The sequence below is a fragment of the Corvus cornix genome, chromosome 20, assembly GCF_000738735.6.
Source record: "Corvus cornix cornix isolate S_Up_H32 chromosome 20, ASM73873v5, whole genome shotgun sequence".
NCBI lineage: Eukaryota > Metazoa > Chordata > Aves > Passeriformes > Corvidae > Corvus > Corvus cornix.
The window spans coordinates 12,476,247-12,499,974 of NC_046349.1; the positions used below are offsets into that span (position 1 = coordinate 12,476,247).

The 23,728-nt window shown below is 48.4% G+C and overlaps 3 protein-coding genes across 4 annotated transcripts; 1 reads left to right on the forward strand and 2 right to left on the reverse strand.

Annotated features, from left to right (window-relative positions):
• Positions 1-151: 151 nt before the first annotated feature.
• Positions 152-9,103, reverse strand: CSTF1 (cleavage stimulation factor subunit 1). Its single transcript, XM_039563535.1, has 7 exons — positions 8,303-9,103; positions 7,405-7,566; positions 6,474-6,669; positions 4,940-5,217; positions 3,793-3,990; positions 2,914-3,304; positions 152-1,654 (listed from the first exon to the last, which is right to left on the reverse strand). Exons 1-7 carry the CDS (start codon positions 8,420-8,422, stop codon positions 1,395-1,397), a joined length of 1,605 nt encoding a protein of 534 aa, XP_039419469.1. The 5' UTR covers positions 8,423-9,103; the 3' UTR covers positions 152-1,394.
• A 233-nt stretch (positions 9,104-9,336) lies between these two features.
• AURKA (aurora kinase A) lies at positions 9,337-14,612 on the forward strand. Of its 2 annotated transcripts, none has more exons than XM_010396798.3 (9): positions 9,337-9,411; positions 9,563-9,650; positions 10,310-10,592; positions 11,123-11,222; positions 11,842-12,033; positions 12,256-12,394; positions 12,741-12,889; positions 13,447-13,621; positions 13,914-14,612. In XM_010396798.3, the coding sequence occupies exons 2-9, from the start codon at positions 9,597-9,599 to the stop codon at positions 14,097-14,099; spliced, it is 1,278 nt and encodes a 425-aa protein (XP_010395100.1). In that variant the 5' UTR covers positions 9,337-9,411; positions 9,563-9,596; the 3' UTR covers positions 14,100-14,612. The 2 variants fall into 2 exon arrangements, with proteins under 2 accessions (XP_010395100.1, XP_039419484.1); XM_039563550.1 differs by lacking the exon at positions 9,337-9,411 and adding an exon at positions 9,416-9,433.
• Positions 14,613-15,034: 422 nt separating this feature from the next.
• FAM210B (family with sequence similarity 210 member B) lies at positions 15,035-20,054 on the reverse strand. The gene is made up of 3 exons (XM_039563551.1): positions 19,883-20,054; positions 18,204-18,376; positions 15,035-17,135 (listed from the first exon to the last, which is right to left on the reverse strand). Exons 1-3 carry the CDS (start codon positions 20,021-20,023, stop codon positions 16,919-16,921), a joined length of 531 nt encoding a protein of 176 aa, XP_039419485.1. The 5' UTR covers positions 20,024-20,054; the 3' UTR covers positions 15,035-16,918.
• Positions 20,055-23,728: the final 3,674 nt, after the last annotated feature.

The following is a 23,728-nucleotide window of genomic DNA, read 5'->3' on the forward strand; positions in this document are numbered from 1 at the left end:
AAAAGAACATCCCACATTCTCCACTTGGAGTCTATAATTGCACCTGATTCAGGTGTAACACAACAAATTCATCATTCCCAAGTCCCCAAAGCCCCAGCCTCCCATATTTGATCCACTTCTCTTTTGTTATATAGAAAACAAATACAATCCCTTTTTTATGTATCAAAGAGCTTTTTAAAAAGCAATCTTTATTTAAATACAGACAAAACCTGTACCCTCACCAGCCCTTGACAATTCCTCAGTGTGATGGGAAGTTAATCCAGCAGCAAGAACCACCTCACATTGAAATTCCCTCATGAAGGCAAGTGCTGAGCTCTGAGCAAAGGAGCTCCCAGCTGTGATGCCCAAAAGCTCTGCACGAGGAGGCCTCCAAGAACAAGTTTAAGGCTCTGCTCAGGCAGATCTCTGGGAGAACAAGTAATGAATTTTCCAACTTAGAGAAGTTTTAAGCACAGTTTCTTAACGATGGGCACTGGGTTTGTGACTAATTAAAAAAGAATGTAATTCAAGTGCTGTGTAACAGATATAGATGAAGGTTTCTCAGTCAAATGGAACAGTGACATTTCTGAGGTACATACACAAAAATTCAGATGCACAAGTTTCTTTCTTTGAGAGGATACTAAAGGTCTCTAAGGCAAAATTATTGTCATTTTCACCTGCAGCAGCACTGTCACATTTTAGTTGCAATGTGGATATTCCTTAAAACGATTAGAAATTCACTTTGAGGTCCCACTTGTTAAGCTAAATTCAAAATGAGATGAAATCTGAGTTTTAACACCAGAACTAGAAGACCATTTCTTGAATTCATCTGAACAGTTTAAAATCCTGTTTGAGTTCTTATGGCACAACTCAGAACTGAAGGACCACTTGGCCAATAAACAAAAAACACAAAAAAGAATTCACCAAAACCCCAGACTGAAAGATACAAACCAGAGCTTTACAAACAATGAATTGTGGCTGAAGGCAGCTTAAGGCTTCATTAACGCATCTACACCAAGTTCTGCTGCTCTTTGTGTGATCTCTTCTCTACCACAGTTCAGTGGGATTGCACAAACACAACTCAGAGCAGAACTGGCTCCTTCTGCCCAGTTTGAGCAAGACACAGTCCCATTATCCCCTGTGTGATTCAGAAAGGCAGGGGAACAAGCTTAGCCCTTCCTGCCAGGATCATTTTATTCTCCACCCCCCTCCCTTTCAGTACAATTAGAGATGACTTAAAAAATTAAACCACGCACACTAATAAAAAAATTAGTGTGGGGTGAAGAGCGTCAGTATTTTGTTATCTCCTGCCACGTCTGACAGAATTCAGCCCGGGCCCAGCGCGGCTTCCCCGGAGGCAGCTGTTGGCAGTACAATCCCACAGGGCTGCAGCAGCTCTGCTTGCAAAGCTCTCCTTAGTCTGTCGTGGACCTCCTGTACCAGAACCTGGCCCTGTAGTCGTCACTGCAGGTCATGAAGCCGGGGTTGGTGGGCGAGTGCACGATGCAGCGCACGATGCTGTTGTGCCCCAGGGACAGGAGGTTCCTGCGCTCGGCAGTTCTGGAATCCCAGCAGCACAGACTTATGGTCCTTTCATCTGGGAGCAGCACGTAATCTTCTGTGTGGTTGAACACAGCCTGAGTCCTGTGTACTTGGCGGCCACTCAAACCAGCACCTAAATACAGGCAGCAAAATAGTGACTTTTAGGAAATTTGCAATGCCTAAGAATAATTTTCTGTAAGTATCAACTTTCTACAAAGGAGCTGTATTTTCTCTGCTGTCCAACCACTTCCACAAGCAACAAGTGATGCAGGGATGAATATTCTTTTGTAGTTACAGGACCAGGAAGATTTGAGTCCAACCTGTGACCCATCCCCACCTCATCACCCAGCCCAGAGCACTGAGTGCCACATCCAGCCCCTCCTTGGACACCTCCAGGGACGGGGACTCCAAACATCCCTGGGCAGCTCCTGCTAAGGCCTGACCACCTTCTGCATGGGGAAATTCCTCCTGGTGTCCATGTATATATTCTAAAACTACCTACTGCAGCTGTGCCAAGTCCAAGCCTTTACCTTTAAGAGTATTTTTGCCTGAGGCTTTCAGCTGTGACCAAGGGGAAAGAGCACAGAGAGGAGAACCCACAGACTCTGGTGATCCTTGAGGAATTTCCAGTGTATTTATCACATGGCACACGTTGTATGACCTGCCTTGGCCATACCCTCGGATAAAATGTGCTTCCTATACAGACACTGACAGTGCACCGCACACACCAAATCCTACCTGGGATCCCGCACAGGTTTCCCGGGAAAGTGCTGCTCCCTGCTGGCCGGGAGCAGGAGTGCAAAGAGAGCTACAAACCCCAAAGCTGACACACACCAATCTTCGGCATCTTTTGTGCTCCTACTGCTTAAGCACATCAATGCTTGACCCCAAAGGCTCTCCACAGTTGCTGTCACATGCAAAGCTTCCACAGCCTTCCTTATTCCCTAAATCCTGCTGAGATCCAAGCATGCTCCAAGGATGACTACCTCGCACACAACTGCAAACTTGAAGCTTGTAGGTACATTTCAGAGTATTGCAATGGCTATAGAGCCACAAGAGTTAATGGTTAAATCAACTGCCCTGAAGTAGGTTCAGTGTTTCTTATTTTTCCCTAATTCAGTGGTAATTTCCCTCCGAAACAATGGAGTAACGATGTCAGAAACTTCTCCAGATCTACTCTGACTAAATACGTTTACACTGACACACACAAGCACAGCTTCTCTTCTGGAATTAGTCTACAGGAAGTGTTTTCAAAAATCTGGGGTAATTTATCCTCAAAGCAGCAGTTTCTCCATTGCCTTTAGGAATCATTATTGTTCTGACAGTATTTCCAGCCCTGCCATGGCTCAGCACCTGGAAAAGAAGGAGGCTGGAAGGTCACCTGCTACGTACCTGTGTATTTCACCAGCGTCCGACCAGTGGATATCTCCCAGAGCTTAGCTACAGAGTCTTTCCCACTGGACAAGATATACTTGGAATTTTTGGAAAAAATGGCAGAGCAGACTTCAGCTCCATCGTGTGCCTTCTCAAAGGTGGTGATGCAGCGGTTGGAGACCCCATCCCAGAGTTTGATGCAGCCGTCCTTGCTGCCCGTCACGTACATGTTGGCGCTGGCGTTGTAGCTGACGGAGCAGATGGCGTCCGTGTGCTGGTCCTGGGGGTTGCAGGACACGAAGCACTGGAAGGTGTTGATGTCATACAGGCGTAATGTTGGGTGCTGGGTCCCCACCAGGATGAAATCCCCAGAAGGGTGGAAAGAAATGGAGCGTAACATCTCTGCTTCCTGTTGGATTAAATATGCACAGTGGGGTGAGGAAGGAAAAAATCTGAAATGGGAGGGTTAGTGCTGGTGGTGTTAAAATGCTAAAATACTACTGAAATTATCAGCACAAATAATGGGATTGAAGGGACAAGCTGCCTGTGGCTGCATTGTAGCTTTTGTCCTAGAGCAGCCTGCAGTGCCTCCTCATTTTTGGGATATCACATCGCCCCAGCCCACCAGCACCTAATCCCAAATGCTCCTCAAAAACAAAGATAATAAAATTAACTTCCAAGTTATTCATATTAGAGTTGGTCTAATGAACAAAAAGCTGACTGGCACTCATTTAAATACAGGTGTCCATGATGCACAAACTCAAGACACAATGTCTGTAATGTCTGCCAGTGTTGCACCTGTGTCCCCCTGCACCCCGAAACCCTGAGGCACAGGTCAGCTCACAACACCTCAGCACTCAAACATCTGAGCTGTGGCTGCTCTGAACAGTATCTCACCTGGATATACTTGAAGGCTCTTTTGGCAGAAGGTTTTGAATAATCAAACAATTTAAGTGTGTAGTCCCTCGACCCAGATGCCAGGATCTGTTCTGTTGGGTGGAAAGCCAAACACGTCACTTCATCCACGTGATCGTACAGAGTCCGGATCACCGGGTGGTTTTCCATGTTCTGCTGGGCTGTCTCATTCATCATGACCTACAAAGAACATTTAACATCTTGCTGTTGGAAAATAGAGCAGGTTTTTGACAAGAAAAGTAGGTTTTAGGCTTGCCAGAGTGAATGAACAGCAGCTCCTTTCTGACATGACCAGGCACAGAGTCTGTTCCCTTCATTATCTGAAGGCCCTTTACATGTCAACAAGTAAGATCCCTGTGTCTTTATGAAGGTCAAAACTACTTGGCTCAAGGACAAAGCAGTTTCAGTGGCAGAGAACTGGTGCAAGAAAACATCACCTTCATAAAGAGCCGAAAGCAAAACACTGACTGCTGGAAGAATCGAGAGAAGCTGCACCAAAACTGCAGCTCTTTGCTGACCATTTGGTGTGTGCTCTGAGCAAAAAAATCCCACTTTTCATTGCCACCTGCTAACTGCCTTGGAGAAAGATGAAGCAAATCAGTGTGTGAAACAGCTCTGAAATACCCAGTGGAAACATGGGTGGCCGTGGGGGCTGCAGAGGCCACAGGTGGGTTCAGCATGAACTGTGGTCAGACAATACAGCCATGATCAGCACCCAGCAGAAGCCACTTCTGGCTCAGTTCTCTCCCTGCTGCCAGGAGTGACACCAGTGTCCCTGCCCTGGTTCTTCTTCCTTCAACAGGACTTTACAAGCAGCTGCTGGAGTAGGGAATATGTTGAGACAGGTATTTAGTCCAACCCACTGAGGCAGCCACAAGGTACAGGCATGGTATGGAGAGAACTCCCAGAGTGGTTACATTTCCCGAGTTATCCCAATGGGCATGGCATGGACAGAATTCCCAGTATGACAATCCCTTACCTTGCTGGGCATGCCATGAACACAACTCCCAGAGTGGTTCCAATCCCTTACCTCAATGGGCATGGCATGGACAGAATTCCCAGTATGACAATCCCTTACCTTGCTGGGCATGCCATGAACACAACTCCCAGAGTGGTTCCAATCCCTTACCTCAATGGGCATGGCACTCTTGGCCAGCATCCTCTCGGTGTCCAGGATTTTGATGGAGGCATCAGCTGACCCTGTGGCTATTAACTGTCCATCCCTGCTGTAGGTGGCCACCCGGCAGGGCCCTTTGTGGGATGTCACGTAGCAGGTCTCGTACTCGGACGCCTCGGGGGACATGGTCTGCACGTCGGCGTCGAACTCCAGGTCGATGCCGGTGCCCGGTGCCACGGTGTCCGAGCGGCCGATGGCGTACTGGACGGCGCTGTCATCGTTCTCCATGCCTGGGGACACACAGGGCACGCCCTCAGGGCAAGGACCCTTCTCCTCAGCCCCTGCCACGGCGAAGGTTCTGGGAAAGGCAGCCCAGAGGGTGAAGCTGAGCTGGCAGAGCAGGTTTGGTCACACAGCACTGGGGAGGAATGAATGGGAGCTGGGCTGCGCTGGGGCAGGCACAGCTCCTCCTTAGCTGTGGGAATACCCCCGTGAGACTGGAAAGTGCTGATAAATGCACTGAGAATCAGTCACTGGCTGTGGACAGGCCTCTGGTCAGCTTTTCACAGGGGAACAACAAGCCCCAACATCATTACTTGAGTTTTAAAGCAAAAAACCCAAAGGCAATTACTGATTCTTTTCCTATTTTATGGCACTGAAGCCAAACTACCCCAGCATTGCAAGGGAAAAATGTTACTGTTCTTCAAACCCACTTTAGAGATTTTTATCTTTATTTCCAGGATGCAGCCACAGACCAGGGAGTTCAGCACTGGAAGTGGCAACAGGGCAGACACAAAGAGTTTTCAGCCCAGTGCTGATGTTTTTGCTGCTTTCATCTGCTTATTTCAAGTCTAAAATTTATATTTCAAACAGACACAAGGCTTCACAGATTTATACCCTCAGCACTCAGCTTGTTCAGGCAGCAGAACCAGTTGAGTTACACACAGTGTCATGGCCAGAGCTCTTCCAGGACTTGGTCAGCTTGTTCCAACAGCAGCTCAGGGGTTTTCCCTGATTTCCCTACGCTGTGGCACTTCCAGAGGGAGTACAGGGAGAGAACAGGTGACAGCCCTATTGAGGCCCCAGACTGTGAAGCTCTTTCCTGGGGACTGATATATGAAAGCCAGCAAAGATTGCCAATGGAAGGACCTGCTCCCTTTCCAACACTGTCAGGAACAACCAGATAGAAATAATTACTTTTAAAGTCAGCAGAACTGTGAAGGTGACGTTTTCCCTCGATCTGTGGGCTCAGTGTTCCCATTTACTGGGATGTTTTGAGAAAGCTACCACTCACCCAGGATGCTGAGTGTCCTTAGAGGAGTTCAAGCAGATTTGGGCAACACTCAGGGATCTGGTTTGTTTCTAAAGAAACAGGAATGCCCTTCAAAAAACCCCACAGAAGCAAAGGCCGTACCCAAATGTACAAGTGTTGTGCTATTACCAGACACCACCTTTGCATCAAAGGTGTCTTTCCAGTGACACCAACTCTTAATTCACTGGGGATTTAGAAACTAGACTTTTATGTCAGCTTTTGATTCCGGCTTACCTAACTTAATTAGGTGCAGCAGTTGTTCAGAGGGTGCACAGACAGACTGTGGTTTGATCTCATTTATCAAGCCATTGGCAATGTTGATGTATCCATCATAGAGCAGCTGACTAATTATCAGTTTGTAAAGTTGCTGACGGTCTTTCAAACTGACTTTTGTCCTATACATTGTGAGCAGGGACTGCCTTGGGGGGGCCTGGAATGAAGAACAAAAATCACATACAAGAGAGTTGCATGAAACCACCAGCACCTTGGAACAAATCTCAGTGCAGGCACCAAATGTTGCTGTGGTTTTGGTGAAAAGCAGAGATGGAGGGAGGAAACTGGGGGGGACAGAGGAGGAAAAGGGGAGAGAAAGGGGAGGAAACAGGGAGGAAAAGGTGGGAGAAAAGAGAGGAAAAGGGAGAAGGGGCAGGAAGAGGCAGGAGAAAGGGGAGGAAAAGGGGAGGAAAACGCAGGAGAAAGGGGGGGAAAAAGGGAAGGAAAAGAGGGGAGAAAGGGGAGGAAAGGGCAAGAGAAAGGGGAAGAAAAGGAAAGGAAAAGAGGGCAGAAAAGAGAGGAAAAGAAGAGGGAACGGGGGAGGAAAAGAGAGGGGAAAGGGAAGGAAAAGGGGAGGAAAAACCTGTTGCGCTTGCTGGCTATGTAAATGAAAATCTCCGCCATAAACCGCCCCGGACTGTGCTAAGCAGCACCAGAGCCGGCAGCGGAGCCGCGGCACGAGCGAAACGACCCAGCCGGTGCTGCCGGCGGGCCCGGGCTCCGATGGATGGATGCACGGGGCGCGCAGGACAGCACCGCGCCGGCCGCGCCGCCCTCCCTGCGGGGGCCCCGCGCCCTCCCCGCCCTCCCGCCGGCCGCGGGCGGCCCGCAGCCCCGTGGCGGGCGCTGGCGGAGCCGCGGGCGGCGCGGCCCCGTCGGTGCCGGTACGTACCGAGCCTTCCTTCTGCCGCCCGCGCTCTGCCCCTAAGATGGCGGCGGGAGCGCGGAGCGCATCGAGCGGCGGCGGCGGCAGCGGCGGGGGCGGCCGGGCCCGCAGGACGCTCCTCCGCGAAGGCTGCTGCATCGAGCGCCCGCACATCGATGGGAGGCGGCTCTTGGGGGGGAGGAGGGGGGGCGACACAACGGGGCGGCGTCACGTGACCGCCACACCCCGCGCATCACGTGACGGGGAGGCGGGGAGTCACCCCCCCCCCCCCACCCCCCCATGGCGGGGGTCCCGAGCCCCATCCCCGCTTCAGGGGGTCCCGGCGCCCCGCTCCCCTTTCCCCCCTTCTGGGGATCCCGGGGTCCTTCTCCCCGTCCCCCCTTCCGGGGGTCCCTCTTCGCCATTCCTCCCCTTCTGGGCGTCCCGCTCCCCATTCTCCCTTCCAGGGATCCCGCAGGTTGCTCTCCCCATTCCTCCCCTTCCAGGGGTCCCGCTCCCCATTCTCCCTTTCAGGGATCCCGGGGGTCGCTCTCCCCATTCCTCCCCTTCCGGGGATCCCGAGGGCCCATCCTCCCGTTCCCCCTTCCGGGGATCCCTCTCCCCATTCCCATTCCCCCCTCCCGGAGCAGCAGGGCCTTGGCGGAGGCCGCAGAGCCGCGCTCGGGGCGGGATCGCGGGCGGGGCAGCGGCGCGGGCCCGGCCGCCACCGGGCGCGGGGGGAGCCCGGGGGTTCTTTTGTGTCGCAGCCGCAAAGCTCCGAAGCGCCGCTTCCGCCAGACCCCGGATCCCAAACACGGCGACGTGAACGGGCTGGGAATTAAGTTGCTGGCGCTGCTGTCCAGCGCTGCGGGCGGGCCCGGCCCCGTCCCCAGCGCAAACCGTCCCCTCCCCGAGTCCTACTCACGTCAGCCTCGAGAAAGGGCAGCCGGAGCGGGCGCGGGTCGAGCAGCGGGGCTGCCATGCTCCCCATGCCCCGGGGCAGCTGTCGTCTGTCACACGCTGCAGCGACACGGCGACCCGACATCTTCTTTTTACCTATCCTGAACCACTTGTAAACACCAACACACACAACCAGGGTCTCCTTCGCTCTTGTTTTCAGCACCGCGGAGACAGTGAAAAGTTGCCTTGGATCGCAGTTCTTCACAAGCCCCAAGTGCCGACTGGAGTTTCCTCGCTCCGCGGCGCCTCGCAGGGACCCGGGGGCTCCGGGCTGCGGGGCAGCAGCGCCTCACGCCGCGCTCACTGCGCTACTCACGGGCCGCGTTCGCTGACCGGCCGCGCTCCCGCTGTCCCGGCGTCTCCTCCGGAGCCGCGCGGGTCTGGGCGCTGTCGGGGGCTGCGACGCGAGGGGTCCGCGCGTCGCTCGGGCCGGGCCGGGCGGTGCCTTCGCACTTCGCACTCGCCCTCAAGCGCTGGCGGCACGTGGCGCTGCCCGGGGCCGCTCGGCCGGGACGCACCGGGAGGCTCCGGCCCTGCTCGGCCCGTCCGGGGGGGCACCCACACAATGGCCCCGCTCGCGCTCGGCCCCACGCGCGGTGGCAGCACCGCCGCTCCCCGGCCTTGCCCGGGGGTGGATGGGGGTGTCTCGGGGGGGGTCTGGCGGGAGCGGGACTGACCTGGCGGCGCTCCCGGGTGCGGGGCGGAGCGGAGGCGGCGGCGGCCACAGGTGGGAGCGCGGCGCGTTACGCGATTTGCGTAGCGGAAGCGGCGGCTCGGCCGGCGGGAAGTGCGCGGGCGGCGCGCGCCGGGGGGCGCGGCGCTACGCAAAGTGCGTAACGCGCCGCGCGGCGACAACGCCGGCGGACGAGCGGGCGCGGCGCGTGCGCCCCTCGCGGCGCGGCGGAGCGCGCTCGGCAGCCAATGGGCGGGCGGGCCGCCCGCAGGAGGAGCCAATCAGCGTGCGCGGACCGCGCGAGGGCGGCCAATGGCGGGCGGCGGGGGTTTAAAGGGGTACTTAAGGCGCGGCGGTTTGAATTCAAACAGCTCCAGCGGCCCTGAGGTGGCGGGCCCGGGGTGAGCGGCGCGGCCTGGCCTGGTTCGATGGGGGTGCGGGCAGGGGGGTGTTAGTAAGGGATTGCTATCGATAAGGGCTGGTGATTGATAAAGGGCCCGAGACCTCCTGTACTCCGGTCACTGACCGCCGTTGGCTCCCTCTCGCCCGCAGGCAGAGCCGTACGTGCTGCTCCCGCTCGGGCGCTATGGACAGGAACATGAAAGAGAACCACGCCGCGTACCCCAGCCGCGCTGCCAAGGTAAAGGCCTGAAATGCGCGGTTTATGTTCGTCTTCCTGAGCAGTTTCCTCTACTGGGTCGTTGGCCTCGATGCCTGGGAGTTTGCCATTAAAATTCTGTAGGTCTGGTCTGTTCAGGGAGTGGCGGTTTTTGCGTTTCTCCTATCGCACATTCGCTACAGGTTTCAAATTAGTAATTTATCTTTCAGTAGCTTTCTCCTGGACAGAACAGTGCCCAGAGCTGACTTTCTTTATTTACTATTATTAATATTAGTATGTCTTATTAAATGGGGAAGGCCTCCTTATAATTTAAGTACTTAAGATCATTTAAAGAGTAAGCAAGTGTGTATAATCAAATTATTTTAGATACAGGTTTTAAAACCGAGCACTGTGTCAATGTCACCATTGATACATATGTGCAGCAGTGTCCAAGATCACCCTGATTATATATTTTTTCTATTTAGAAACAGAGGTGCTTTCTCAATATTTTAACATAAAATCAAGTAGACCTAGTAAGGTTTTGAAACAGTAAAAACAAAATTTCCTTTTAATTAATCTATCGATACATGATTTTTAGTGTTTCTGTTAATATGCTTTGTGTGGTTTTGCTATCCTGAATGGGGCTGTAAAGATTCTGGTGTGCTATTGTACAATTAACATGTCATCATTTCCCTTTGAAGGTTGCAAATCCCATTGGGGATGGCCCCAAACGTGTCCCTGTGTCCCAGCATTCAGCCCAGAGCCGGTTACTGACCAGTGGAGCTCCAGCACAACGTGTTCTGTGTCCTGCAAACTTTGCCCGGCGAGTTCCTGTGCAATCCCAAAAACCTGTACTGTCAACCCAAAAACTGTCCAGTAACCAAACAGTGCAGCAGCTCCGACCCAAACTGCCCCAGCAAGCCCCTGTGAGGCCTCAGGCTGCAAGCAAGAGTAGTGAAAAACCTCCCCAGGCTGCAGGACCTGGTAATTCTGAGGATGATTTACATGTGTGTGCAGCTGTGACACTCAGGACACTCCCTAAAGCTGCTGCTGGGCTGGCAACAGGCCTGGAGGGAAGTTCCTGGTTGTGCCCCCAAACAGAAGAGCAGCACATGATTCACCTCCGGTGTCACTGCACCATCCTTGTGAATTTATCTCTAAATTAACTACTTAGAGCCAATATGCTGTTAAAAACTTCCAGGTGCTCAGCAGCCAGCTGGGAGTTAGTATAATTGGCACTCAGACCTTACAGGTTTTTCTGAGATTCATGTACAAGAATACTTTTTTCTGGGAGGAGAGTTCATGGGTTTTTATTTTCAGAAAGCTTTTAAAATTACATTTTGCCAGTGCTGTTCCTTTCCTAGCAGTCAGTTATGGTAGGTTGCATAAAATATCATTGAATGTATTCTAAAAGCTGCTTCAGATGATGCACAGGGGTTGATTTGCTCCTATGTGTGTGTCTGTGTTGTGTTTGTGGGTCTGGTTCATAAACTGATTTATTTCTCTGTACACAGCAAAAAACCCTGAAGCTGAGAGCACCTCTGAACAGAAAACTGAAGAGCCTGCTAAGAAGAAAACTGAAGAGCCTAAAAAGAAAAGTGAAGAGACTAAAAAGTAAGTTTTATGCCTAAATTCTGGACAACTGAGCCCTGCTGGAGTTCCCTTGGTTGTGGAGCCTGGTGACCCTCACACTTTGCAGGCACAACACAAGGAAAGCTGCCTTGGACCTGGCAATTTGTCAGGAACAAGGACTTGCTGTAATCTAAAGAAAGCTTTGCTAAATGCAGAGTAGCTCTTCCCATGGGAGAACACTGATAGCTGCTGCCCCAGTCATGAGAGGTGCTCCTGAAAACAAAGCCTCCCTCATTGGGGCAGGAGGCTGGAGTCTAATGTGGGATGAAATTGGATTTGTTTATGGCAACTTTAAATTGTTTTGCCATGCCCTAGTGATGTGGCTGGGTTAAGAGTATCTAAAGGAGCCCAGCTTGGCAAACACAATTTCATTTTGTAGTAGTGTGGTTGGGGTAGTGTCTGCAAAAGCTTCAGGAACAAAGAAAATAGCTTTCAGAACTTCCTTTTGAAAAATGTCCATGCCTACTTGATTCTCTTGGTGTTTTCTTACAGACTAAAGTCTAGTTTAGAGCCCTAAGCATCTTTTGAACAGGAATGTTACAAACTATAAATTTGAGTCAAAGCCAACACAACTATCCAGCTTTTAACTTTCCTCTTGCAGAAGGCAATGGTCTCTTGATGATTTTGAAATTGGTCGTCCTCTGGGGAAAGGAAAATTTGGGAATGTGTACCTGGCGCGTGAAAAACAGAGCAAATTTATTCTTGCACTGAAAGTGCTCTTTAAAACACAACTTGAGGAAGCTGGCGTAGAACATCAACTACGAAGAGAAGTGGAAATACAGTCTCATCTTAGGTAAAATTTAGTGACTAAATACTCTGCTTTGTTTGCATCCAAATAAAGTAACCTTGATTATGATAAGGTTTTCCCTTTATGATAAGATTTCCTTGTTGTGAGGTGAAGGAACACTTATGGGATGAAATTCCCATGCTTGCCTTGAAAGGGGGGAGCAGGACAGGGAGATTAAAGGTTTTGGACAAACACCTGGTTCAGAAGAACATTGAAATCTCTTTGCAGGCACCCCAACATTCTCAGATTATATGGCTACTTCCATGATGTGACAAGAGTCTACCTGATCCTGGAGCATGCACCTCGTGGAGAAGTCTACAGGGAACTTCAGAAGCTCACCAAGTTTGATGAGCCAAGAACTGCTACTGTAGGCTGTTCCAGCTTCCTATTATTACTCTGTGTATCTGGGATATCTGTGGGATAGTGCCAGCTCTTCAGATCACGTTCTGTGTTCTGCTGGAGAAACTGAGATTCCTTAGCTGCTAGCTGGCATAGGGACAGGGAATAACTGGGAAGACTTAGTCCTGTGCAGGAATTTATGTTCAGAATTGTTTAATATTGCAAGGCACAGCCTGTATTGCCAGACTTCAAGGGCTAAGGAATAATTGCTTTAACTTAAAACTATAATTATGCCTCAAAAAGGCTGTGCTGCAGCCAGATAAACTCAGGTGACAATGCCATTGTGGCTTAAAGATTGTTCTTTCTGCACCCAGTACATCACAGAACTTGCAGATGCCCTCTCATACTGTCACTCCAAGAGTGTGATCCACAGAGACATCAAGCCAGAGAACCTGCTGCTTGGATCAAATGGAGAGTTAAAAATTGCTGACTTTGGGTGGTCTGTGCATGCTCCATCTTCTAGGTGAGAATTCAGTCTCTTGTGCAGTGAACTCCTGTAGTCAGTGTTAGTTTTTGTGTCACAGTTGTGGAAGGGAGGTTATATGTGAACTTCTTAAAATACTGGTGAAAAATGCTGGTACAACAGAGGTCCTAACAGTCAACTGGTGTGGGAGTGTTGTTATCCTAATTTTTAGGTCAAACCTTGCTGACCCTGAAAGAGATGTAGGTTACTGCAGGCTTACCATGGTCCCTGAGATGACAAACCAGCACTTGGACTCAAACATTACACTGCCAGTTTGGTTATTTCTTAGAGAGTGTGACATTGCACCCGACAAGAGAGGAACAGATTTGTTCTAGCAAGTTGAAGAAGGTGTTGAAGGGGTGAAGAAAGGCGCTAAGACTAGTTGCAGGAGAAGTAGAAAATGTCTTGCTGGCTTTTCTTTCCCAGCTGTTGTGGTGCTGAGCCCATTCAGGTGGGTGCACTGAGGTGCAGATGATTGCCAGCATTAGTCTTTATCTGGCTCTTGAAATAGATCCTATAATTATCTTCATCAATGATTAATTTGGATTTTTCTTCAGGAGAACAACTCTCTGTGGGACACTTGACTACCTGCCTCCTGAAATGATTGAGGGAAGAACACATGATGAAAAGGTGGATGTTTGGAGCCTTGGCGTTCTGTGCTATGAATTCCTTGTAGGGAAACCACCTTTTGAAGCAGCAACCTATCAGGAAACCTACAGAGCTATTTCCAGGGTAAGTGCCAGTGCTTATCTGGGTTGTGCTTTTAGTTCTAGAAAGGTTTAAGTTTGAAGCATGAAGAAAACAAACACAATAATACACAAATACTTCTACAACCTGTGAATTATGATGAACCAGGATTATGATGAAATGATTTGGTGTCTTCTTAATAGGCAGAAGATGCACAGCCTGCAAGGCTGGCAAAGCTTTCAAGGTGTAACTTGGAGGTTGATTAGAGCCCTTTGGTTCTATAGTTTGGTTATTGCTAAAGAACTTTTGTGTAATTTTTAATGTCCTTTCTCCTTAGGTGGAATTCAAGTTTCCTCCATTTGTAACGGAAGGTGCGAGGGATTTAATTTCCAAGCTCCTGAAGCATAACCCCTTCCATCGCCTGCCCCTGAAGGATGTCCTTCTCCATCCCTGGATCACAGCAAACTCTACGAAGATTCCCAGCAGCAAGAAGAGTGATGGTGCTGCCCCATCCAAAACATAGTTTTAGGAGGGTGACTTGTGGGATCAACAAGAGGAGCCTTGTACTGTGACTACTGTAATGCTTACAATAGGAAAAGCAGGTCTTGGAATCTAGTGGCAATTGGGATGCAAATCCTTGGGTTGGCTGATGTCTTACACTTGAATTGCAGCATCAAATTATTTGACTTCTAGCTGGAGCTTGGGGAATATTTAATGTACTTGAAATCCAGTTCCATGTGGGCCAGGTTTGTTGATGTAAAGCTGTTGCAGGCTCCTGTGCTGTGGTCTGTGCTGAAAATGATTCGTTGTTCCACCAAGAGAAGTTGTTGTTCTGGCTTATTGAACAGTGCAATATCCTGGCGATGCCTGCTCCTCCCTCCCTGGGCTGCTCAGGGTCTCCTACCTGTGGTGTAACCTGAAACTGAGCGAGGTGAATGCCTTTTTCAAGTGTTCTAGAAATGATGTGGCAATTGCTTTTGTCTCTAGTTTTAAATGTGAGCACTCAATTTGTAAAATAAAGACTTCTTATACTGCACCCAGCAGGGTGAGGTTCCTTGTGGGCACTGGTTGGCACTAGCACAGCTGAACTACTCCTGGTGCCAGAGGTGAATTCCCACAAGTGTAATTCCCACCTGTCAAAAAGGAAGCTCACACACTCATTTACTATCCCACAATCCCAGTTTAGGATTACCAGGTAAGTACCAAATGTGTTACTACTTAACCTGGTTGGTTTATTGAGAGCTTGGCCTGCTCTGTCCTTTTTCCAAGGAATTTATTCAAACATCTCCCATCTGATAGCTTCCAGCCCTTTCTCTCAGAAGTACTTTCAGATGTGGTGTAACAGGAACTAACAACACCAGATGTTGTAAGACATTCCTTAAACTGGACCAAGGGTCAGGCCCCTTGCCACCAAAATAAAGAGACCAACTCTTTTCCAGTAAAACACTTCAAGCAAACTAAGAGAAAGCAATTTATTGTCTTTTCACTATAAGACTTGGCTATTTTATAAACAATTTAAAAAAATGATCCTTCTACAAGTAAGGATTCCAGAATTCAAAATATATTCTTGAATTAATTTAAAATATACTTTGCAAAAAAATTCATCTAAACAAACTGCCAGTAGTTTATACAACCCTATTTACCTTAACTAATCAGAAGTCTGGCCATAATTTATCTGAAGCTGTTTCTTTACAGCAAGAAATCTCTAGTTGAGTGCTGGTGCCTTCTACTGACTTAGGTACATTTATTTTGAAGGAGTTTAGCTTTACACAGGATTTTGAAAAAGAAGCTCTGAATATACCTTCTCTATCCAGTTTAAGACAAAACTTCTCAGAAATGATTCTGAAGTACACAAGGCTGCCTCAAGAGTTATTTAGGAATTCTTATCCTTGGTACACAGGAAAGCTGGGCCTTCCGGCGGGGGGAAGGAGTTAAGGTGCAATTTAATGTTCTGGCTGAGGGGAGGCAAGCAGCTGCTCCATAACAAGAGGTTATTTGCTCCTCCTTTCCTCCCTCAGCCAACTCTCATCAAAACTCCACAATTCCTTCCTCCATTCACTAAATTTTAGCAAAAATCAAAAGCATCAGGCTCTCTTCCTGCTATTTTACTTAAATCACAGCTCTGTATGAACAGATGTATCAGAGCCACCTTGGGGTAAGTGCAAGCACAAAGATAATGTGAAAAGAGCAGACAGCAGGTCCCAAACACCCCCAGATCTGGCTCAAACTCACAGCAGCACAGGCCTGAGCCCCAAACCCAGGCTTAGCCCAGTGTTACACTCATTTATGTTTTGGGATCAGTCTTTGGGTTAACTGGAAGGTGGAATGTGGATGATACATTCTAACACAACAGTGTCCCCATAAGGAACGGTAAAACCCCCTCATTGCTATACTCTCCACCCACAGCACAGGAATTCTTCCTGGGATGCTGCAAATTGGAATGTTTGGACTTCACATGCAGATTTGAGTTTCACCCACAGGAGCAGAGAGCTGCTGGGCTTACTTTAAAAAAAAAAAAAAAAAGTGTTTCCAATACAAAGTCAGATCTCAAAATGCTAAACCTTCACCAGCTTATCTCTGCCTTGATGCTCTTTGGAGTATGTTCACAGAGGTAATTCTGGTTACAGTGACTTCAATAGACTCAGGATTTCTTCTGAGTCTATAGACATTAGGAGAAAAAAAAAAAGGACTTTAGTAAGGCTGGCTCCTAGCCAGCACATTTTCAGACAATAAAATCTTGGAATATGGAAGCACTACACATAGTTTCAGAACAGTGCATCACCTATTGGTGACTAAACCAATTATGACTGTGCAATAATCCATCATATGGGTATTCCTACTTAAGTGAGTTCAGTGCCTGTGTTGTACTGCAAGAGAGGCTATAATAAAAGCCTCTCCTAACAAAAAAACACCCACCTGCCACTTTAGATTCCAATATATACCCTTTTCAAGAGAACTACCCCTGTAGTGAGATATTGTTTATTCTACTGGAAAGAGAATCTCACTGTTTCTCAGCTACACAGTAATAAATGAGTGCTATGACTGTTTTGAAAAGGAAAAAAAAGGTTCAAAAAGCTGGATTATAAAGACCCAGAACTGTGCTCATTGTCAAGCATTTATATTCCCACTTGAAGTGCAAACCAGATCCCATTTGAACAGGTTTTTCCAAAGAGTAAGTGGCAAAAGGGAAAGGAGACAAGGACAGCACTTCTCACAATTACCTGAAAGACCAAGTAAGAAACGCAAAACGAGGTCAACCTGAACCCAAATAAGTCCTTTAAACTTTGCACCTGAAGAGCTACATGGACGTGGAGCACTGGAAAACAAAAAGCCAGGCAGGGCTCAGGGGTTGGAGGCAGGGGGTTTGAAGAAGCCGACCTTGCGGCAGTAGCGGACGATGAAGGGCACGGACACCACGGTGATGCTGATGCGCACTGGGGCAAAGAGCTTGTGCACAGCATAGGCCAGCACGAAGGTGCTGGTGCCAGCTGCCATCCGGGACTGAAGCGAGGCCTCAGTGAAGCCCAGCTTGAGCAGAACTGCGCTCATGTCCACACCGCTGCGGGAAGAGGGAAGAGGGCTTTAGTTTAAGATAGAAAAGATAAAGCGCTTGTTTTTCGTTCAGGGAATTTAATGTATCGTGCTTGCAACTCAGCCTTTAGAGATAAAATTTCTCTGCATAGTGATTCTCAAAATGTTACTGTGAATTTGTATTGGAGCTTCATCTTCCCAAATTTTACGTTCAACTCTATTCTGTGTCTTGGGGAAATTTATCACCTAAGCACAGACCAATGCAAACCAAACGAGGTACCTGTTGTTAGGCTTAGTGTTCTAACACAGGAGTACAAAGCTGTTAAAATGACAAATTATGTAAAATCTAGCAAGTGAAGGAAGTGTTACAGATCTCAAATGAGCATTATCCACCAAATTCATTAATATAGACATAGCAGATTTCATCAGGGATTTATCCGTACCTTAAGGAAAAAAAAATGTTATTACCCTGTCCCACGATGTAGCGAACAGGAGAAATCAGGCATTCACATATTCCCCACTGGAGTCAGGAATAAGCAGCAGGGAATGTTTGGAAAAACAACACATTCCCCTGTCTCCTCAGCTGGAACACCTCATGTAACTGATGCATTCCCACAAAGCCACACACAAAATTCCCCACCTGACTCCCGTGCAGTTCTGTTACATTCTCACTGTAATTCTGTTCTAGTGGCTGCTGTTTTCTGCAGTTCCACTGCACAAACTGTGTTCAACACCCAGAAAAAAAAGTTTATCTCCAAGCCCCAGCACTTTCGCATGGCTCTATCTCTCCAGACCAAGCAAGAACAAAAGATATCTGCAAAACAAATACATTCCCTGCTCAGTCAGTTATGTTGGTGCTGTGTCTGCTGTTTTCACTGCTGATGAACCCGTGCAAAAAGACCTTGTACAGCTCTCTTGTCTCATGCCTGATGGGAGATCAGGTCCATTTATGGACCCATCCATACTCAAAATTCAGGAGGTGACTATAGATCTAGCAGGCATAAGGTGCCTGTCTCCTGCCAGAGGCAAGCACAATGGTAAATGTATTTTACTTTTACCATTACCCAGAGGTGGCAGACAGCTGTACAAACCTCACCTTGACACAGCCAAGTAGAAGATTCCCAGAGATACTAATGAAATTCCAACATGAAAGGAAACTCCTACAGCACCATATTCTTTAAAAACTTGTTTCAGCTGCTGGGATTTGTTGAGTTTCTTGTTTTCAGCACTGGGATCAGTGGCTGTCTTTTTGAGGGGTTCATGTGCATCCTAGAAAGAAAACAATTAAAAGTATTTATTAGCATTATGCACAAGATCATATTCCAGTTAGTTGAACCAGTCTGAAATAATGAAAGAAGTGTCTTGCACACAGTGATTTGGGAAGACAGTAACTCACTTCTGCTCTTCCACATCAGCACAGCAGATGCTGTGGCAGAGCCCAGGCAAGCTCCCTTCTCCCAACTATTCCTGTCAAAGGGATGCACTGAGCTTGGCATAAATTCTTACACAATTCAAGTTTCATAATTAAAACCAGATTATTTGATCCAAATGTGTGCCAAGGCACACCCACACAGCTGCTTCAGACATGAGACTGAGGTGTCAGAGCTATTTGCTTCCACCCACTGCTCAGCTTTACCCAGCAACTCCTTGGAGCACAGCTTTTTGTTCCAGGGCTAAGCAGCCAGTGGCACTGGAAGCCCACCCGGTACCACTTAGTAACAGCTCCCTGATGGAAGAGATCCAACGTTTAAATTCCTATAAATCACCCTTAATGGATGAGCTGATAAAAGGAAGAACCGGGAACTGCAAGTGATGACAGGAACAAGAAACTCTGTTGCCACAGCGTAGACAACAACTGCAGGGACATGCCAGGGCTGGTGTCAAGAGTCCAACTGCACTGAAAACGTTTGTCACAGTAGAAGTCATTGACAGATTTTTATTTGAGTACATTTCAAGCGCAGAACTTCATACTAAACTATATGCCAAAGCAATCTGAAAAGACATCAGCGGAGGGTAGCAATGAGGCAGCCCTTGGAAACCCCTCATGCTCGCCAGAGAAGAAATACTAACAGGAATAAAACATCTCCTGATTCTTGTATCTAAATTTTTCAATCATAATGGATAATTTTAGATTTTTCTTTTGTGACTCATGAGCTCTGGGTCTTATGGACGGACCATAAGGACTGAAAACCTGCTTGTTCTGATCTTCCAAGTCCATTCCAATTCACCCATGTTCCCAGGCTCACACACCAGGAACGGTATTGAAGCAAAACGTTAAAAAAGAACCACTTCGACAGATACTATTTGGAGTACCCAGGGGAGTCATGTACGGAATAATGTACAGCTTAGCAAGTAAAGCTACTGCCTATTTCCATGTCATTCTGCTACAATATTTCAGCTAAAAAGCCGATTTTATTCGCATCATTCATGCGATTTAAAGCATGAAAACATATCTAAACCACCCCGTGATGCTTCGCAACGAGGCAGCAGAAACCACGCCGCAAATTAAACCGTAGAAATTAAACTGTAGACGAGGCATCCCGGAAAGCTCACACTGACAATGTGACCACCAGCAGGTGCAAACCAGCTCCCACAGAAACCCGGGATAAACACGATTTTTTACTGATCCCATGGGGATGCGAGGGGGTGGAGGTGAAGACACCTCCAAAAAACTTAAAGACACCTCCAAAAAGCTGAGGAACACTTTCAGATGAGGGCATTTTGTGCCGTTCCGCGCAGCCCCGCGGCAGGCGGCCCCTCAGCCCTCACACGTACCTTGGCGGCGGCGCGGCGCGGGCCCGGCCCCGGCGGGAGCGCGGCCCAGGCGGGGCGGGGGGCGCAGCGCGGGGGGACGGGGGCCAGCAGCGGGGCCAGCAGCGGGGACAGCAGCGGGGACAGGCGGCACAGGCGATACATGGCGGCACCGCCGGCACACGGCAGCGGGGCGGCACCGGGGCGGCACCGGCCCGGCCTCCCGAGCGCGCACGATGGGCCGGGCACACGCCCCGACCGCCTCCTTAAAGCCGCAGCGGTCCCGGTCGTAAGGAAGGGATGTGTTCTGTCCAAGGCTCTGTGCTACCTGGCCTTGGACACTTCCAGGGATGCGGTAGCCACGGCTTCTCTGGGCAACCTGTGCTAGGGCCTCCCCACACTCACAGCCAAGTATTTCGTCTTAATATCCAGTCTAATAGTCTCTTTCATTTTGAAGTTTTATCCCCATGTCATGTCACTCCAGGCACTTGTAAATAGCCCCAAGAGTCACAGATTGTTCTAGGTTGGAAGGCACCTGCCAGAATCATGTTCAGCACAGGACAGCCCAGCAATCCCCAGCAAAGGAGAAGGATTCTTCCTCAGGAACTGGAGTGATGCAGCAAGGGGGAAGCACTTCTAAACGGAGAGAGGGGAAATTCACACCCCAGCAATCCCACCCTGGGCATCCCTGGGAGCGGTGTCCAAATGCTCCTGGAGCTCTGCCAGCCTTGGGGCTGTGCCCATTCCTTGGGGAGCCTGGTCAGTGCCCCAGCATCCTCTGAGGAAGGAACCTTTCCCAATATCCAACCTGACCCTGCCCTGGAACAGCTCCAGCCGTTCCCTGGGTCCTGGCACAAGGGCAGCACCTTGCACTTGGCCTTGCTGAACTTCATGAGGTTCGCACAGTTCCACCTCTGAAGATTTTCCAGGTCCCTCTGGATGCCATCCCATTCCTCCAGTGCGTGACTACCCCGCACAGCTGGGAGCTGTCAGCAAACTGTCAGAGTGTGCCCTCAATAACTGGGATCACAAGGGTTTTAAAGCTGCATTTTTCCGAAAGGGCTCCGCGCCATCGCAGACACGGCTGCTCATGGCAGGGTGAAGGGTGAATATCCCTGAAACTGCATCCCAGGGCCGAGCCCGAGCAGTAAAATCCCACCCTCTGCCAGCGGCAAAGCCTTTTCTCTTCATGGCTGTGTTTCCGCAGCCATGTGAGCACACAGGGCTGGGGACAATGGGAGAACTGTGTCGGATAAATAGGACGGGTTCCCTCCGGAAAGAACTTGCAGCTCAGGAGCACAAAGTGGAGCTGCACAGGACAGCACGGGGTGGTGCAGGGCTGGTGGGCGGCTGTTGTTAAGTGCGAGGCACCACAGAACAGATGGGTTTCAAGGAGGATCTCAGGGGAAGAGAGGGAGAGAGCTTTGCTTGCATTGAAATGGTCTGTTCTGTCTTAACAGCACTGCCAGTTCCAGGGCTTTACACTGCCTTTAGTTCTTGCTTCATAAATCCAGCCCCTCTCTGAATGCTTTGAGAAGAATGGTTTCTCAGAACACAATTTCAATGTTTATTACTGCTCCAAAGCAATTTGCCATGTGTTTTCTGTGACACACACCTGCACCACCAGAGCAGACATGATATTGGCATGGCAGTGCTCTGAGCAGAGCACACTACAGTTTTGTCCCTTTTCTTTCTGAATAATAAAAAAATCCCAGGAGTTAACTCTGGTCTCAATAAAGGAGATGTCAGTGGCAGCTCTGGGCTCTGCACAGGGACACTGGGTACTTCCCTGTGTTTGTCTGGCAGATCCATCAGAGCTGCTGTGGGACAGAGACCACGGAGCTGCTCTCCTGTGACAGATGTGTTGCTGCTGCTGGACATCCAAAAATCCTGGGCAAGTGCAGAAAAGAGCAGGAGGTCACTTAATGAGGCATGAAAGCATTAGGGCTGGCAGCTGTATATGCACAGCCTGGCTGTCTGCTGCCTCCAAATCTCAGTGGGAGGTTTAGCTTGGAAGCAGGAAGGAACAATATGATAAACACCCAGTGATATATGCTCAGTGAAAAAGGAGCAAACACCCAGGCTGGAGACAGCTTAATGTGAAGATGGTTTATAAGTGCAGGGAAAAAGACATTAGCTCTGTCCTGCTCATTGTAACTAAGATAAAGGGGACACGGTACAGCTTTCAGAAACAGCTCAAGAAAATGCTTCTGCATAGACACACATATTTACAAACACATCTCAAAATGTTTTGGTGCCTACACTAAATATAAGATAAACTGAAAAAAGGGGTGCTACAAAATGCTAAAAAATACACAGATCTCAACAGTGTGTTGTGCAGTCCTGAAACAAGAGCGTGGGGTGTGGAGATGTGAACCCCAAATCCAGATGGCTCATGGATCTGTTATTTAAAAATAAACCAAAATTATTAATGCACTTTATCTACTGCATTTATTTGTGCTCTGTCTGAACCCCTGTTCCATCTCTCAGCCTGTCTCTATCTATATTTACTCTTATTTTCCATTTGCAATTTTCCAACAGCCAGAGACTGCTGCTCTGGTTTTGTGTTATTTGTGTTATTGCAGTCACTGTTTATCATCAGTAAGAGGAAAGCTGGGAATTGAGCTGAGAGCTATTGAAGAGGCAGTAGGTATAATGTCACCAGGAGATGCATTTGAATTCCTGTGAGGCAAAGACTTTTCCATAATGACCATTCTCTGTAATTTGTCAGAAAGGTTTGTCATGTTTTCATCAGAATGTGTATAATGTAGTAACATAGGAGGTACTCTTTATCAAGGTACCTATTATAAAGCTCTTAGATAACAATTTCCCTTCCATAATTTGACTTTCTGAAGTCAAAATCTCTCTTGGTTTGACAGTGCTGTAGGAACAGTGACAAAACTGAAGTGTGCTCTAATGTGCAATTTCTGTAACCAGAAATCCAGGATGCAGAGTTGTTCCATCTCTGGTTTGCTGAGAGTCCCAGCTAAACACAGCCACTGATGCCTGTGGGACTCTGCAGTGAGCTGGTTCAGGAGTTAAATCCATTTGCAGGGATAAATGAGATCAGTAATTCAGTAATAGCTTGTGAGAATGTCTTAGCCAATCTACAAGGATGTTTTGATGATGAAGAAATCTTAGAAGTCTGCTAAGTTTTCTAAATTGCATGAGAGCAGATTCATTACACGTTTTGCAGATCATTTAATCTACAAATAATTCAGGGATTGTGAATGTGCCGGTACCAAAATTTAATGCCTTCTAGTGGACACGTAGGAATTGGTTCCTGTGCGAGAGTGGGAGGCAATTTCTTCTTCGTGCTGGAAGCTGTGTCATTTATCATCATTACAAATGTAGTAATGTCATGCATATATAAATACAATGAGAGGAGCTGGCAACTGATCATGACTTTCATTTAGAACAGAACCAAAGGTAAATTTTTTCATATTATAGTAAACTTAGGGCATGGCATGTGAACTAGTTTTAAGTGGCCCTGTTCTTTAGCACATTGGCTTTTTCACATCATGTTCCAAGAGTGTTTGAATCATGAAGATGAGATAATGGGGCTAGTTGATAAGTTGAATAAGAATTAAAACGATACCAGGAAAGGAGTATCCATATGCAAATGATAAACATATTTATTAGGGAAGTTCTGTATCATGAATCCTTGAGTACAAACAATCAGCTTTCAGGGACATCTTTCTTCTCAAGCAAAACCAGTAAAAAGTCATTAAATCTTGGTGTCTTTTCTTTGAATGGGAGAAGACTGCAGTGCTAGGATTGCTAAATCCAAGGAAAGCCAGCCCAGGTATTTTCATCTTTGAGAGGACTTGAGGGCAAGAAAAATTTCTAAACAGGACAGCAAAGAAGGAA